Source organism: Notolepis coatsorum (assembly GCF_963971535.1).
Source record: "Notolepis coatsorum genome assembly, chromosome: 8".
In the NCBI taxonomy this organism is placed as follows: Eukaryota; Metazoa; Chordata; class Actinopteri; order Aulopiformes; family Paralepididae; genus Notolepis; species Notolepis coatsorum.
The window spans coordinates 50,361,517-50,381,114 of NC_140172.1; the positions used below are offsets into that span (position 1 = coordinate 50,361,517).

Here is a 19,598-nt window from a genome sequence, read left to right on the forward strand (position 1 = left end):
AAAATAGCTTACAAGCCACCTTCTATAGACTCAGACACCGAAAGGATTTTTCAGCTTGAGTTTGAGGTGGTGGACACAGAAGGGGCTACATCCGACCCCTTTGCATTCATGATTGTGGTGAAGCCCATGAACACTATGGCACCGGTCATTACGCGTAACACTGGGCAATTGCTGTACGAGGGCCAGTCCCGTCCACTTTTCACCTCCCGAAACCTGGAGATCAGTGACGAGGACAACCTGGAGAGTGTGAGGGTGACGGTCGTCGACGGGCTGCGCCACGGCGTCCTCACGGTCCTGGGTTCTCACAGGAAATTCTTCACCCCCACTGACCTCTCCTCGAGCGCGGTCGTGTACCAGCACGACGGGAGTGACACCTACAGCGACAACATCATCTTCAAGATGACGGATGGAAAGAACGAGGTGGAGTTCCTCTTTCCCATAACGGTCGTTCCCACCGATGACGAGCCACCGATCATAAACGCCAACACTGGCCTGGTGCTGTTCAAAAATCAGATGATGGCAATCTCTCCCTTCATGCTCAGCGCGGCCGATATAGACTCTGAAGATTCAACTATTCAATTTACCATCTTCTCTCCTTTTTCCACGATCGGCGTCGTGCTGCTGAGGCAGTCGGACGCTCCTGAGGACCCCTCTTCATGGAAGTTCAACGCAGAGGACGAAGTGTATGAGAAGGAGGTGACAGAGTGGCTTCAGAAAGATATCACAGACGGGAAATTGTTTTACAAGCATACAGGCCCTCACCACAAGGATACCGTCATGGATCAGTTTGTGTTCACGGCTCAGGATGACAATGATCCCCCTAACGAGTCGGGAGAGAGTGTATTTATCGTTAGGGTTTTACCTATAGATGACGTTCCGCCCGAGCTCTTCCCCGGCACCAGCCTGCAGTTGACTGTTCACGAGTTCCAGCTGACGCACTTCAGCAAAGAAGTCCTTCGCTACACTGACTTGGACTCGGAGGACCGCGATCTGAAATACACAGTCGTCCAACCCCCCACGGACACGGATGAAAACCACCCGGTCGTGTTTGGGTCCTTAATTGTGACGGACAGCCCCGGCTCCGAGGTCACAGAATTCACTCAGGCCCAAATCAATCATCACAAGATCTCCTACAGCCCCCCTGACCTGGAGCTCGGAATCACGGCCCATGTGGTGCAGTTCCGCTACACCGTGGAGGACACGGCGGGGAACAGTGTGGAGGGAGTGTTCACCGTCTTCCTCAAGCCCGTCAACAATAAACCCCCTCAGATGACCAACACTGGCTTTACGGTGTTTGAACGTGGAATCCACGTCATCTCCATGGCTGAACTAGACGCCACAGACCCCGATACAGATAGTAAACAGATTACATTCACTCTCAGCAAGGCTCCTCAGCATGGTCAGATACAGCTGACATTCGCTGACCTAGAGAAGGGGGGTGTTTTCAACCTGGAGGATATCTCAGAGGGGAAGATATCATATATTCACAATGGGGATGAGACAGTGAGTGATGAACTCCAATTAGATGTCAGTGATGGCATCCATGTTGTACCAGTAACAGTCAGGGTCGTAGTGAAGCCAGTCGATGACGAAACTCCAACCGTCAGCCTACCTGCGGGAACAATAGGGTCCCATGTGGATGTGCTGGAGAACGGAGCCACAGAAATCACGACCAGTGTCATTCAAGGCCATGACGATGATACAGACGACCTCCAGCTGACCTTCATTGTAGAAGATCCCCCAGTTATGGGAGAGATCCTGGTTAATGGGGTTCCTGCTACTAGCTTCACACAGGCTGACATTATCAATGGTGTAGTGCTGTATGCACACACGAGCGGCGAGATAGGCCTTGAATCTGAGGAAGATGGTTTCAATTTGACTCTCACAGACATGTCTGATGAATGGACCGTTGGGGGCAACAAGGTCAATGGGGTTCGTGTTAAAATAACTATCCTCCCAGTTGACAGTCAGGCCCCTGAGGTAGGAGTCGGGGTTCAGTTCAGTGTTCTTGAGGGAGAGAAATATGCTATTGGGCCTCAGCACTTGGATGCCGACGATAATGACACGCCTACTGAGGATATTCTTTGCACCATCATTGTTCAGCCCAGTGCTGGCTATGTGGAGAACGCCTCCCCTGCCCCAGGGTCAGAAAAGTCCAGAGCAGGGACAGCTATCAGTGCTTTTACTATCAGAGACATCAGGGAGGGCAGTATCCACTATGTGCAGAGTATTCACAAAGGGGTAGAGCCAGTAGAGGACATTTTCAACTTTAGATGTTCTGATGGTATCAATTTCTCTGATAGGCTGTTCTTTCCTATTGTTATCATCCCCACAAATGACGAGAAGCCAGAAATCTACATGAGGGAGATAGTGTTGATGGAAGGAACGAATATTGTAATTGACACTCCTATACTGAATGGAGCCGATGCTGACATCCCACCTGAGGAGTTGATGTTCATCATTTCCAAACCACCCAAACATGGGGCCATTCTGAACCAGTTACCTACAGGCTCAGTTGTCGTGACTAACTTTACCTTAGAGCAGATTAGAGAAGGCTCAAGTATCATCTATGAACATGACGATTCAGAGACAAGAGAGGATAGCTTTGATGTCATTCTCACAGACGGAAAGTATTCTGTGGAGAAAACGGCCATGGTTATGATCCTTGCTGTCGACGACGAGACTCCAAGAATGATGGTCAACGACGGTCTGGAAGTTGAGATAGGAGAGGCCAAAGAGATCAACAATAAAGTGCTAAAAGCAACAGACATAGATTCAGACGATAGCACGCTCACTTTTGTCATCCGACACGGACCCGGTCAGGGTCTCCTACAAAGGAAAACCCCATCTGGTTCTCTGGAGAACATAACACTGGGCATGAACTTCACGCAGGCTGAGGTCGACGCGGGGCTGCTCCTCTACACGCATAATGGCCAGGAGGGCATCCGAGACCTGGTCAAATTCGACGTCACAGATGGATCGAACCCACTCATTGACCGTTATTTCTACATCACCGTGGGCAGCATTGACATGGTTTTCCCTGATGTTGTCAGTAAAGGTGTGTCCCTGAAAGAAGGAGGCAGAGTGACTTTGACCACTGACCTTCTCAGCACCAGTGACCTCAACAGCCCAGACGAGAACCTGGTCTTCACCATCACCAGGGCGCCCGTCAGAGGCCACCTGGAGTGTACGGACACCCCGGGCATGCCCATCGCCTCCTTCAGTCAGCTTGAACTCGCCGGAAGCAAAGTCTACTACCTCCACACCTCCGACGACGAAGTCAAGATGGACAGCTTTGAATTTGAGGTCACTGACGGCTTCAACCCTGTTTTCAGAACTTTCAGGGTCTCCATTGTGGATGTTGATAACAAGAAACCAGTTTTGACCGTTAACGGTCTAGTGGTCACAGAGGGGCAGAATAAGTTGATCACACCATTTGAGCTTACCGCTGAAGATCAGGATACACCAGAGAAACAGCTGAAGTTCACAGTCACCCAGCTGCCAGTTCACGGTAAACTACTCTACAACCAGTCCACGCCGGTCACCGGCTTCACCAAACAAGACCTCAATGAAAACCTCATCAGTTACAAACACGACGGCACTGAATCGTCAGAGGACTCCTTCTCTTTCACCATCACCGATGGTACACACACTGACTTTTATGTTTTCCCTGACACTGTGTATGAGACCCGCCGTCCTCAAACCATGATGATCACCATTGTTGCCAGTGACAATGGAATCCCCCAGATTGTGGTCAATAAAGGTGCACCGACATTGAAGATCCTGACGACAGGTCACCTGGGGTACCCAATCAGCTACAAGGCGCTGAGAGCGGAGGACAGAGATAGCAGTTCAGCCTCCCTGGTGTTCCACATCACCGCCCAGCCCAACCATGGATACATCATCAACCTGGGACAAGGGAATGACTCAGTCAACACGTTCAGCCAAGGTAAGGACCTCAACAACCCTGAGTGGTTAATTGATTTAAATTAGTATTACTGTAACACCAACATTGCAATGTTGCATGCGTGTTAAACATAGATGAGAAGATGAGAAAGATACATTCATTATATATTAATTACACTTTAAAAGTACAAATCCACCAACAGTGTTTATTAGTTGACAATTTGGTCATAATTGGATAGGAGGAGATGACCAACATGATTGGTTGTGGTCTGTCTGGGCATTTGGCATCTGCTAAATCATGCCCTCCCAAGTTCTTATATTGCAGCCCAAAACTTTGATGGCAGAACATCTACCATTTTACATGGGTGGTTCAAGAGGGAGAGTTGTAGAATGGGGACAGCTTGATATACTGGCATGTTTTAAGTCAATCTCACAGGTGTTATTTCCTTGCAAAGTTTGAACGGTCAAACTTTAATCATAGCACCATCTGTCTGATTGTGGTAATATCTGTTGTGATGCATTTGCACACCAATGTATATAATGTTGCCAAATATAATGTCGTACCATGTTGTGTCAAACAGCATATTCAGATAGGCCAGGCAGGCCAATCTAGCTGTTTGCAGCTAAATATATAATATATGCAATAATTATGCAGTGTAACAAAGTAATTAAAACATGTGGCATTCTGGTGCTCTAAAGGATCTTCCCATTCTGAAACCCATCTAACATGGTGTAAACAAATTACATACAAAATAAAAGGTTATTACTTGTTTAATTACAACATATTATGTGGTAATTAAACAAGTAATAACCTTTTATTTTGTATGTAATTTGTTTACACCATGTTAGATGGGTTTCAGAATGGGAAGATCCTTTAGAGCACCAGAATGCCACATGTTTTAATTACTTTGTTACACTGCATAATATGAACACCCTTTAATTTATGGGCAGGTAATTGTTTGAACGTGTGACAACTGCTGGCTTGAGAATTTGAATAGTTGATTTGTAGGCCTGATTTAGATGTGCCCTGCTCATCAAGCCACAATCAGCAGAGCAAAGTAGATGCTGACGTTTCATGCAAATATCTTGTAAGACACTTGAGGATGAATAATGTATTGTTTGGCTGTCTCTGGGGAGATGTTGACATCTGACGTTCTCTACAGTGGTTTGTCAAATGAGGCAGGACACAGAGTAGAGGATCATTCCCAGAAGGTCAGTGTGTAGTCTGTTTAGTGAAAGGTTGGCATTTGAGTTGCAGCACATTTTGATGAGTACACTTGACGTGTGGTGATTTATTGAGTGTTAGAGAGGGGTTAATCAATACAACAGTGTGGTGTGATTTAAACAAGCCATACCTGTCTAGGGACTAGTTAATTGGGTCCAGGAGAAGGTGTGGCTGTGCACCTGTTGTGCCCCCAAAGGGTGTGATAGGGGGGGGGGGGTGCAGGGGGGGGGGGGGGGGGGTGCAAAGACAGCAAGCAAAGCGGAGGAGAAATGTAGGGAAATTGGGGAAAAGGAGGAGAAGTATTGATTGATTGATTGATTGATTGATTGATTGATTGAAGGGATGACATGCAAAAGTGACAACACTTATTTTCAGCATGGTCCCCGATGTTCTGACCAAAAGACATACACAAATAACATATAACATGCACAAATAACATAACATACACAAATAACATATAACATGCACAAATAACATAACATACACAAATAACATATAACATGCACAAATAACATAACATACACAAATAACATATAACATGCACAAATAACATAACATACACAAATAACATATAACATGCACAAATAACATAACATACACAAATAACATATAACATACACAAACAACATAACATACACAAATAACATATAACATACACAAACAACATAACATACACAAATAACATATAGTTAGAATGAGATGGGAGCATGAAACACGAGAGAAATAATGAATGGGAGAGCGAGAGGTGGGGGGGGAGAGGTTGGGGGAGAGAGGTGGGGGGAGACAGAAAAAGAAACAGGCTCATCAGAGGAGGTAGTCAGATGAAAGAGACAATCTCTCTGTCTTTATTTACCCCTCCTATTTCCAGGGCACCTCCCCAGAGGGCTCCTTTCTAAATATTTGATGACCACAGGGCCCCTGGTTCACGCCGTTGACTTTATATGTGCTTGGCCTTCTTGCCTTGTACTGGGGCTGCGTCACAACCGTCTAAAGAAGATTCCTCTTCCCGTCTCTCGTAGCCAGACTCATGTGCACTGTGATGAGATATTGTTCAAGTGGGACGGGAGCGGTGAAAGCCTCTCTATCCCAAGTATATCGTCCTGTATTTCCTACGCAATCGGTCAGGGTCTCTCGCAGATGAAGGAGAAGGCGACGAGAGGAGGAGGCCGTGAAAGAGGCTTAAGATGCTGTCTCTCTGACGAGGATAACCAGGGGGTTAACGTTATACTTTTATGAGCCCCCTTCGTCTCCGGCATCTATTATTGAACTTATGGTTCAGAGAGGGCAGGGCCTTTTCTCACTGTTGATGATTTTTCGACACTGTAATAGACATTTCTAGCATGTAGTGGGAAAATGCAGGCAGTGCCAGCCCTATAATTCAAATAACTTAGGAAACACATCTGCAGGGGAGCGGTAGGTGGATGGCGGGATCCTGTTTTTAACATTCCTTGGCCCTGTCTGTCATTAAAAGATCTGCTGTCACCTGGTTTTAACAGCTATTGACACAGAAACCTTGTCAGTTGGGTTTATTTTGGGGGGGGGGGGGGGGGTTTAAGCGGTTTCTGCTGGTTTTGGTTAGGCAGTTTAGGATTTCAGAATGTCGCCTAATCTTTCTAGATGCGCAGCTCGGTCAATTCTTCCTCTGGTAGAAAATGACTTGTGCAGAGTCCTGATAAGAAATTGAGTTGGTGTGATATTAGAGGGTCTGCTCTTACAGGAGCTGATAGCGTGCTGAAGTGGGACAGCTACCATGTTTGAACTATTACTCAACGGAGAGTCTGAACAAGCCTGAAACACCCAACTTCAAAGTGTGTTTGAGGATATTTCTGTAACTGGTGTAAAACTCCTTTTTTCTATCTAAAATAAATGAAGGAATAATTTCATGAATGTTAATTTAATCTTGACAAGGGCAAATCTCTGTTTGGTGTTCGGGGCATGTTGATGGCTAATGTTTCATGGTTTTGTTTGATAGAATGAGATGACAGGTCATGATGAAAAGTGATAGCGTGGTACCCTCATTTGCATTCTGGTGATGTTTTGATGTTTGTCCTACTTCAGCTGACGTTGATGACATGAAGATCTGCTATGTGCTGCGGAAGGAAGAAAATGCTACGACTGATGTTTTTCACTTTTCTGTCGAGGATAACGGTAAGAGGACACTTTTTCATCTGTTCTTCTACACATTCTACACGACACACGCAGTCCAGATTCTGACTGTGACCAAGAATACTCACAGCCCAGAGCAGGACCTGAGATGTGTTCATCACCTGTCTTATTCCTATGTATTTCACATGTTTTAATACTAGTCCCTGCTTTAGGGGACTTGCGCTGCATATTGACCCATTTTCTAGTCAATGTCATATTGAAGGCATAGGTTGATTATGAAAACTTTGAAACACACACACACACACGCACGCACGCACGCACGCACGCACGCACGCACGCACGCACGCACGCACGCACGCACGCACGCACGCACGCACGCACGCACGCACGCACGCACACACACACACACACACACACACACACACACACACACACACACACACACACACACACACACACACACACACACACACACACACACACACACACACACACACACACACATTTTAATACTTTATTTGGTTCCACAAATTATATTACATAAACAGGGAATCAAATGTATCAGGGCCAAGCAGCACTGAACACTTAAGGGTACACATAGCACCTCCTTCTCCACGTGGCTAAGCTGCCAATAATAGCTGAGACAGAGCAATATTTGGCAATTTGTTTGGCTTTGTTTGGCACACACACACACACACACACACACACACACACACACACACACACACACACACACACACACACACACACACACACACACACACACACACACACACACACACACACACACACACACACACACACACACACACACGCACACACACACACACACACACACACACACAGACACACACACACACACACACATGGATGAAAGGAAGTGTTTTGTCTTTTTCTTTAACAATATGTTTAAATGTTCCATTGAATCTGACAAATACACATTAATCAATCATCTCTCCCTACCATCCCACTTCCATACAAAGCCCACTACCCAGTACTTCCCTCAGCTGCCAATATTTCCCCTACATCATTTTGCTCAATTAAATTCAGAAATGGGCCTCAAACCTTCTCAAAAGTGTCAAACGTTTACCCCTAACCATGTACCGGTATGTTATATTTTCCATTGTCATACATGACAACATTTCCCTCATCATTGGGCAATACTAGGCCTATTTTCCAGGCAATAGCTATCCGTATTGCTATCTTGACGCTTGACATCTGACAGCTGAAATAAATCTGCCAACTCTTCACAATTTACCTCAAACCTCAAACCCTGCCCTATTTTCTTGACCCTTCAATCACAGTTGCTTCAGGAAGCATAAGTTCAGAGATAAAGCAAAAAAGTCTGAACACGAACAGCTTCTCTCGCTCAAGTCCTCGGAGCCTTACAAAAGAGCCTTCTTGAAAAACATTTACACCAGATCTTCGCTGTAAAAACAGGAAATAACTAGGGATGCACGATAATTATCGGGTAGATAATTATCGGGCCGATATCAGCAATTATGACGTCATCCCGATAAACCCGATAAAAGTATTGATAGCTCCGATAATATTTTCTTTTTCTTTTACATTTTTTACACTTTAAACTTTAAACTTTTTTCTTTTCATGTCAACGTTCACACGCACAATATATGCTTACTTAGGATTTGACTTGATTCAACAACAAAGCAGTCGGGGCAATGGCAAGCTGAAAACGGTCGAAAATGTGGTTATTTGAAGTTTGGATTTTTTTCTTTTTTTTACAACTGAGGTAGGTAGATTACATTTTTAGAGACTAAAGTACCGAAAAAAGGTACCGTTGGGTACCGGTATTGATTCACAGGTACCGGTACCGAATCGGTTCAAATGTGAACGGTACCCATCCCTACTGACATAGCACAATACCTGTTGGTTTTTAGTTCACTCATTGTTCAGGGAAACACATTGTTAATGACATTGACGGATTGTGAATTTTGTGATTGACTCAAATTATATTTATTTGGAAAAATAAATATAGTCACTTTATTTGAAGAGTCAAAACTGTGTCTTGGCTTTGTTTTGTTCATAGTAGTAACGCTCATGTCATGATAAATCTGGTTATGTCAAATATACATAAAAAAATAATTATAATACAATAAATATATATATATATCGGTTATCGGTATCGGTATCGACCTTGAGGAGCAGAAAGTTATCAGTATCGATATCGGGCTAAAAAAAATCAATATCGTGCACCCCTAGAAATAACGGTCTGACTTCCCATGATGTCGGCGTGTTACATGATTACTTATTTCTCTTTCCTGAAAACAAAACTTACTTGAATGTATCTTTTTGTGAAAGGAAAAGCAGTTCTTTGTTGATGTTGGTTCTCTTTTAGTTTGGCTGGTGGAACGGTGTTCTTTGAAAAGGCCAGGGACTTGTGTAGTTGCCGTATAGTCAATTAGGGATCTACTAATACCGGTTCTGGTATCTGGCGGGTATTGGGCCCATACAAGGCTCAAATTGTTTTTTTGTATTGGAACAATTTACCCAATACTAAAATCTGATAAGAAGAGCAGTGTGTCAGATGTCAGAAATCAAATTAAAGGGACTTGTGATTTCCTGCATTTTGACAAATGGATGATATCTCAATCAATTTTGTCCACTGACCCCAAACCATTGGTCGAAGTGTATAGTGTTGTTGAGTAAAAGTAACACTTGTACATGAGGTAATTTGATCAATACAAGTGTTTACCTAATCTACACAGGCTTACTTGATCCTCAAGAGTACATGGCTTGCTGCTACTATAAATCAATGACAGATAGAGAATTTGATCCCACCCCCCTCTCTATTTCTTTCTCTCTTTCACTCTCTCTCTCTCACACTTCTAAACGAGGTTCCTGCTGTATGTATGGCTGCATTCATGCAGTGTCGGGTGCTGTATATCGCATGAACGACCTGAAAACAGCACGTGAACAGCCTACCAAATCGGAAATGATGTTGTAAAGTAAAAAAAAACGTCTTGATACCCGATGACTGGTGCCACCGTCATTTAGTCTAGCCGTAATTAAAACCAAAAGCGGAGAGAATCACATAATGTTTTAAGTTACAATGAGATCAACCTTTATTCATACTTCAGGTGTCATAGCAGGAACGGCAATGGCAGTATAGAGAGAAGGAGAGGAGAGGTACAGGTAGGAATAATAAGTATCCAAACAAACCAAGATGTACGTACTGTATGTACAGCCCACCCTGGTATAATATACAGAGTCTATCCTAAGTCTAACCCAGGTACAAATACAGTACAGTATATAGCCTACCCCTGTATTGTAAGTCCACCCTGTACAACTATACAATACTCCATACTAAGTCTTAGTCTATCCCGGTATAAACAGAGCACAACTAGTCTCAGCCTATCAATATCGGTCTTATCAATAGATATAACGTTAAATGTACATACAAATATCATTTAAAATGTGAATGTATTCATGAATGTGAATTCATATGAGTCCATGTGCAAAGTGCACCAGAGTCTGTGCAGGGTTCAGTATTGAGAGTCTATCAATTCCAACGGTTCTCCAGTTCCCCAGCAGTTAACCAAGTCCAGCCATGGGTGGGGGCTGAACGTTCTCCTCATCCTTGCTATCTTATCATAGGGGGTGTGTGATAGGTTCTCCAGGATAGGGCTCTGTACTCCTCCTCATTGTCGTCCATGATATAACTGACACTGGATGAGTCATTGGAGAACTTCTGTAGGTGGCACATCCCTGAGTTGAAGCGGAAGTGGGAGGTGTAGAGTAGAGGGTGAACCCCGATGTATTGAGCTGTACTGTATTGTACCCATTCTGCAATCTGTTAATACAGTTTTCAATCAATCAATCAATCAATCAATCAATCAATCAATCAATCAATCAATCAATCAATCAATCAATCAATCAATCAATAAATCAATCAATCAATCAAATCAATAAATCAATAAATCAATCAACCAATCAATCAATCAATCAAGGTTGAACAGGGAGGGTGACAGCACAGCACATCTGACTGTCTGCCCTGCTGTCTGACCTATTGTACAGTGCAGTAGAAAATAACATCATTAATTGGTGCAACATTTCCTCCTTCACTTGAACACTAGCAGGTCAGAGGAAAACAAAGTCTACAGTGCAGTAGAAAACAACAGAATTGACTTGTTAAACAGTAGTGGCCTGAAGCCATAGTTTCTGTGTTTTTTTGAATGACTTACTCTGCTATTGGTGCTTTGGCACGTGAACACTAGCATGTCAGAGGAAAATGGTCTTCGCGGTGGCCATGGGCACAAGTGTATACTATGGAGGGGTAAATTACTAAATGAAGACTAATAGATGGATACACTCACTGCAGCTAGAGAGAGAGCTGTGTTGCATATTGTAAATGTGTTGTAACAGCAGACTTTGTAATACATAAAACACACTTACACATGAATATTCTAAAAGAAAAGAGACAATGTCCTATTTTTCCACAATTTAACCTGTGTATGGAAGCCTTTTTTTCACCAGGAAGTGAGTACTAATGGTAATTAATGCACGCACGCACACACACACACACACACACACACACACACACACACACACACACACACACACACACACACACACACACACACACACACACACACACACACACACACACACACACACACACACACACACACACACACACACACACACACACACACACACACACACACACACACACACACACACACACACACACACACACACACACACACACACACACACACACACACACACACACACACACACACACACACACACACACACACACACACACACACACACACACACACACACACACACACACACACACACACACACACACACACACACACACACACACACACACACACACACACACACACACACACACACACACACACACACACACACACACACACACACACACACACACACACACACACACACACACACACACACACACACACACACACACACACACACACACACACACACACACACACACACACACACACACACACACACACACACACACACACACACACACACACACACACACACACACACACACACACACACACACACACACACACACACACACACACACACACACACACACACACACACACACACACACACACACACACACACACACACACACACACACACACACAGTGGAGCATAGAAAGGTAGCCGCAGGCTAAGGGGCCATTGGACCTCCGGCACAAAGAAGCGTTTGATATTTAAGAGCCCAGGCAGAGCTGTTGGTAATGAGAGCCTGGGGCTCCAACGCTGGGCAGAGCACTGAGTCAGCCACTGGTAATCACATGGCCCCATTACAGACTCATCTGTAGGGGGAAGAGTGTCAGAAAGGACTCTCCTGTCACAGGTGAATCAGCAGTGCTTTTCCCAGGTTTCTTCTTGGGGCGTGCAAGGTTCGGGTGGCTGTGACGGGAGAGGATGAATGGTAGAGTCCGTACGTCGCTATGCTCCCCTGAGCATTAATGGGTAAGGTTACTGCCACATGTGAAGGTTCGAGCACGTAGGATCTTCCTCAGACATGTCTCGAAGTGTCACACGGGGTGGTAACCTGACAAATAAATGTTCATGGGAGCGTAGCCTAGTGTGCAGACTCTCTTTCACCCCCCCTTACGCCCCCAAGTGTTTGTCTGTCCAGCACCTAGCATTTACTCGTGTGGATGTGTTTTTTATGGTGGGAAAGGTGAAATGGTTACAATATATTGAAGGGCTAAACAGTGTGAGTTTTCAAAAATAGGTTGAACTATTATGTGCTGTAATTTCTTCTGAACTCACTGTAGCTTTGTGGGTTAGAGATTAAAACACACTATATGGGAACCATAAGGACTCCTTCATACAAAGAACCACATAGCGAGGTCAGTTTTAAGATGGAACAGCGTTATCAAACAAAATGACTTGTAGATGGTAGGTTTGAGTGTTGTGTGTACATTCCTAGTTAAAACCAGTAGAAGTTGCCAGAGGTGTGGACCCGAGTCACATGACTCGGACACGAGTCAGACTCAGACTTCAGACTCGACTTGACAATATCACAAAAGACTTCCAATTCGACTTTGACTTTAACACCAATGACTTGTGACTTCACTCGAACTTGAGCCTTATGATTTGAAAGACCCAAATGAAAGGCCAACATGCCATTTTTATGATGTCATAAAAAGTGTAAAGCTAATCAACTTAATATCCCTGATTACAGTTCCACTTTGGACCAATCCACCAGCTGCCAATCAAGTTGAAGGAAGTTGTCAGTGCAGAATCATCTAAATATAATATACTACTAACTTAGCTCTGTTGGCTTTAAAATCTTGAAATGGCATTACATTTGTAAAGAACGCATTAGGACTTGTTTAGGACTTGAAACCCAAAGTTTCAGACTTGTGACTTGCTTGAGACTTGCCTGTATTGATTTGGGATTTGACTTGGGTATTGACAGTCTTGACTTGGGACTCGACTGGACTTGAGTGTAAAGACTTGAGACTTACTTGGCACTTGCAAAACAATGACTTCTGGAAGTTGCATACTTTTGGGTGTATTACACTAACACTCAAGTGATGTGTGTATACAGTACATTACAACTGCACATGGAGCTGTCCAGATAATCTTAACACATACTTACAGCATATGGTTCTTTGTCTCAAGGATTCAACGGACCTATCTCAAACCTGCCCTCTTTTCTCCATCCTCCAATCACAACTGTTGCTCGTCAAGAGAACATGGTGGGTTTGAGATAGGTCCATTGTGTAGCATATCACTGTGATAAGCTATAGCTATACAGACCACCCTCGGAAGCCAGCCTCTTTGACATGGGACCAGAGACAAGGGCATGGCTACAAGACACAGAGTTGAACCTCTGATGTTACACAAAAGAGAGAGAGAGAGAGAGTAATAGCTATAGAGGAAGGAGTCGTGAGGGTTGTCATGTGCTCCTTGCTTTAAGGACAGTACCACACATTTAGATCTGCTTTGAAAAGTCCCTGCTGAATGAGGCCGCCTCCTCTCGGTGTCCCTCCCTCCCTCTTTCTTTCTCCTTCTTCAGAAGTTAAATCAATATTCCCCTCCTCCCTCCTTGTCTGGACGGAGACCCGCCTGATATACCACTTTGAACCAAAGGTTGCAAAAAGATTCACCTTTAAGAGGAATAATTGGCCAGTTTTCAACCATATCCAGCTGCCATGGTAATCTCTGCCAAACATTTTAATGTTCTGTTTTGTACTGAAACTTTGAAATGAAGTTCAAGGCCCAAATATGCAAATTGCACACACCTCCATACAATCTAACTCATTAATTGACTTAACGAATACACAGGCACATCCATAGAGGAAATAAGGGCAGCACTGTCATTACACGTCTTCACAAATTGCCCATTATTTAAAACACTGTCATAAAAGGAAAATTTCAAACACACGTTTTCTAACTTTTAAAACAAAACTTTTAGTCCCCCTGGGTCATCGGTTCCACACCACCCTGTCAGCAGTCCTCTTTGTATCTCAGGAGTGGGCTTTATTCACTATTCCAACTCCTACTCCTGATGACGCCATGTCATGGGCCAGGCAGCACCGCCAAAGATAAGTGCCCTTTCTTGTTATTCAAATCACCTCTGGCAAACGACTGCTGAAGTCCTTGGTGGCAGAGATAGGGTTGAATAGGGTTGAATATCTCCAAAGTAGTCCTTTAAAACACTCCTATTTCCCAATCCACTGAACTTACTCGACATACATTAGTATCTGCAGAAGTGTGTAGAATTGTATTTCCCCCTGTCTCGTGGAATCCTCCTGAAATGTACAATAGGCTATACTTACCGTGTCCCGTCTCCCCTTGTAAATGGTGCTATATGGTAATTTAATATTGCAGAACAGCACTGTAATGGCACAATGCAAAGCCAGATGATACAGAAGTATCTGGCAATGACAGGAGTACTATGGTAAGAATATGCATGCTAAATGGTCAGTGATAGCTTTGATGGCAATCACAGGTAACGACGATGGCAGACAAGCGATGGGTGAGTTGCATGAAGTTGATAGCTTAATGATAATCATGGTGATAATAATGATGACAGATAGCAATGGGTAAATATACACCTGTAAGATAAAACATGAATGGAATACGGATAGCTTGAAATCTCGACTGGCTGTGAGGGACTGAACAGGTTAATGACTGGCTGTGAGGGACTGAACAGGTTAATGACTGGCTGTGAGGGACTGAACAGGTTAATGACTGGCTGTGAGGGACTGAACAGGTTAATGACGGACTGTGAGGGACTGAACAGGTTAATGACTGGCTGTGAGGGACTGAACAGGTTAATGACTGGCTGTGAGGGACTGAACAGGTTAATGACGGACTGTGAGGGACTGAACAGGTTAATGACGGACTGTGAGGGACTGAACAGGTTAATGACTGGCTGTGAGGGACTGAACAGGTTAATGACTGGCTGTGAGGGACTGAACAGGTTAATGACTGGCTGTGAGGGACTGAACAGGTTCTGTTAGTTATGGTGCGCTCAGCACCTGTCTGCACTGTACTTCACTTCGTGCACGAGCACTGAATAAAAAATTCCACCATGTACCTTTACATCCCAACATCCGTCTGACCACACCCCCTTCCGCTTACCTTCATAAGCAGGTGTGTGGTCACCTACTTGCCTCCTTCTTCACTTTCACCACAAGGAAGTGCCTTCGGTAGATCCCCACTTGACGAGGTTGTTAGCTGAAGAAAGTTGAGACGTGTTTACATTGTGCTTATTTTCTTCTTCTCATAAATATTCGATAGAAAAATCTAAGTCATAATGTCTACTTCGGAGAGTCGCAGAGCCACTCTCCACCAGCGGTTCTCCTTTTCCGCCTCTGTCGTGCGTCCTGGTGCAGGGCTGTTGCCTCTCTCGTGGTTGGCAGCCACGCCCGGTAGGCGTCCGATGGGTAGTTTGCCTCTCCAAGGAGCTGGTGCACCGGTGCCGTCGCCTCTGCGATGGCCTGGTCCTGGCTCTGGTTCCTCTGCTTCCGGGGAATCGTCCGCTGTTGAGCGGCCGGTTCCTTTGGTTCCAGAGGATTTGAGACGCAAACTTTTTGCGTCTGCTCGCTCCCGTCGCAAGATGGTGGCTTGCAGACGCGAACGGCCTGGGTTTGGTGAGTTGCTGGAGCCCAGTGAGGATGCGTCGGTCTCTACCTGCCCGATGGAAACAGAGGATTACATGGTAGAGGCGGACGGGTTCTTATTTGAAGGCCCGGTGGAGACATGTATCCCGCCTGTCCAGGTAACACTGGAGGGGGGTGAAATGTCTCCTTGGGGCGCCTTGTTTGAAGATGTTGGAGAAGAACCTCTGACTCGTCGGCAGGATGCCCTACTATCAGCCACATCGGAGTGTGGCTCCTTGACCAGTAGAAGCCTGCTGTATGTGAGGGATGCGGGCTCGGTGGAGGAAAGTCTGCAGGGGGAACTGCAGGCTTTGTTTCCCGAGCTTATGGCGGTGGCGGCAGTCGCAAACGGCGTGCCGCTGCCGCAGCCACTGCCTGTTCCTGTCCCTGATGATCTAATAGGTCATCTCTGGCAACGTCGCCCGGTGAGAGGGGTGGACGTTGTCTACCCATTTTTCCCCTCAATGGGGGCCTATGTTCGTCGGGGCCATGTGGTGTCCCACATCATTGGCCTCACCCCCGCCTACGTACAAGTTACGCAGGTGGCGGGTTTGGTCGAAGGTATGAGAGAGGGCGTGCCACGGCTTGATAGGCCGATGGCCGCGCTCCTCTGTCCGGAGGTGGTGTGGGAGCCGTTATGCAAGCCGGTTCCTCAAGGGAAATCGACGAGGCGGTTGGCTTACGGTTGACCCCGTGATTTTGGGGGCAGTAACGAGGTTGTTCCTTCGTTCGTTCCTGGGTGGCATGCGGGTTGTGCGTGTGTGTAGTCGTGGGGTCAAGCCACGGTCTGCTCACCCTGTGCGTTGGGTTGCTTGAGTGCCTCTTCGCACGGTCGGATCCGTCGCCCTCCCGTGAACCTCCAATAGGGGGGGTATCCTCCATTAGGGAGGGTCGGGGGGGCTCGGCCCTCCCCGGTCTGATGGTTGTGGGGGGCCTCAGCGGGGTACATTTGTCGGGCTATGGCTCCCGCTCAGCCCCTGTTGCAGACAGGTGCTGAGCAAGCCATAACGACACAGAACGAAGGGTTATGTATATAACCCAGTTCTGTGAGTTATGGTGCGCTCAGCACCTGGACGCCGCTGCGGCCCTTGATCTCGCCTTGTGGTGAAAGTTTGGGAAGGAGGCGAGTAGGTGACCACACACCTGCTTATGAAGGTAAGCGGAAGGGGGTGTGGTCAGACGGATGTTGGGATGTAAAGGTACATGGTGGAATTTTTTATTCAGTGCTCGTGCACGAAGTGAAGTACAGTGCAGACAGGTGCTGAGCGCACCATAACTCACAGAACTGGGTTATATACATAACACTTCGTTAATGACTGGCTGTGAGGGACTGAACAGGTTAATGACTGACTGTGAGGGACTGAACAGGTTAATGCCGGGCTGTGAGGGACTGAACAGGTTAATGACTGACTGTGAGGGACTGAACAGGTTAATGACTGACTGTGAGGGACTGAACAGGTTAATGCCGGGCTGTGAGGGACTGAACAGGTTAATGAGTGACTGTGAGGGACTGAACAGGTTAATGACTGGCTGTGAGGGACTGAACAGGTTAATGACTGACTGTGAGGGACTGAACAGGTTAATGACTGACTGTGAGGGACTGAACAGGTTAATGACTGACTGTGAGGGACTGAACAGGTTAATGACTGACTGTGAGGGACTGAACAGGTTAATGACTGACTGTGAGGGACTGAACAGGTTAATGACTGGCTGTGAGGGACTGAACAGGTTAATGACTGACTGTGAGGGACTGAACAGGTTAATGACTGACTGTGAGGGACTGAACAGGTTAATGACTGACTGTGAGGGACTGAACAGGTTAATGACTGGCTGTGAGGGACTGAACAGGTTAATGACTGACTGTGAGGGACTGAACAGGTTAATGAGTGACTGTGAGGGACTGAACAGGTTAATGACTGACTGTGAGGGACTGAACAGGTTAATGACTGACTGTGAGGGACTGAACAGGTTAATGAGTGACTGTGAGGGACTGAACAGGTTAATGACTGGCTGTGAGGGACTGAACAGGTTAATGACTGGTCAGGACTGCTGCATAGCGGACGTGGTGTAGCAAGGTGTGTGCTGCATAGTGGAGGTTGACAGGCAGGTACACAAGAACTGGGATAAAGCGTTATGCGTGCATCATGGAAATCAGTTCAAATGATAAAAATTGTGTTTGTGTGTCAGACTGTCAGTGCGGTGGCTCTTCTGCCTTCAGAAGGCTCTTTGCACCAAAGCAGTGCCAACCCTTCAGCCGAGGGGACCTCGAATTATGCTCCTCTCTTTTAGATGATGAGTGTGGAAAAAGGGTGACACACATATATCTCAATGATTTATTAACCCTCTGAGACCTGCGGGATTGCCGGCGGGACTCGCTTTCAGAGGCTCTGGCGGGCTCTGTTTTTAAAGATTTATTTTTTAGCATTTTTACAGCTTTTTCTGGCCACGCAGGACCGACAGAGGAGAGAGGGAGAACGGGAGGAGAAGTAGGGAAGACATGCGGCAAATGGTCACCGGGTGTGGGAAGCGAACCTGGGACGACCGCTTCGCGACTCAGCGCGCTATACGGTGTGCTACTGGAGCGCCCCCAGGCGGGCTCTGTTTTAAAGTTAGAGTGAAGATACTGGTACTAACCAACCTAATATCCATTGGTAACAATCATGTTATGCTAGCTTAATAATGGGACTAAATAATTCTCCAGAATTAGGCCACATTTTGGCAAGCAAAAAACTACCATGGCCATTTGCAAAGGGGTCCCTTGACCTCTCACCATAAGATATTCGAATAAAAGTGGGTTAAAATGTAAATGGTGCTTTTATCCAAGGCGCTTTACAATTTGTTCCTCACATCTTTACCCATTCACTCACACACCGACGGCAGAGGCAACCATGCAAGGTGCCAACCTGCTCATCGGGAGCAGTTAGGGGTTAAGTGTCTTGCTCAAGGAATCTTTGACATACCGTCCGGGAGGAGCGGGAATCGAACCGGGAATCTCTGGATTACCAGACGACTGCTCAATTTTCTTTTATTTGACCTCACTATATAAAAGCGAGCTAGCCTCATGGAACTTTACAACCACAAACTAGAGACCTAAGGCATTCAGAGATTCAGTATGGCATTGGGGGATTAGCGCCCAAACCTTTTCACCAACAACCTCTGCCCCCTTCTGAAAAGTGGTTCTTGAAAAGAAGCGTCTTTGATGTGAA

General features: G+C 45.7%; 1 protein-coding gene across 1 annotated transcript in view; it reads left to right on the forward strand.

Annotated features, from left to right (window-relative positions):
* Positions 1 to 19,598, forward strand: part of frem2a (FRAS1 related extracellular matrix 2a) — a gene marked incomplete at both ends in the record, with an annotated part of 161,953 nt that overhangs the window by 1,026 nt on the left and 141,329 nt on the right. The window contains 2 exon segments of the mRNA XM_084320197.1: positions 1 to 3,949; positions 7,190 to 7,279. The exon segment at positions 1 to 3,949 is cut by the window's left edge and continues 1,026 nt beyond it. Of these exon segments, the coding sequence (XP_084176323.1) occupies positions 1 to 3,949; positions 7,190 to 7,279 (4,039 nt within the window).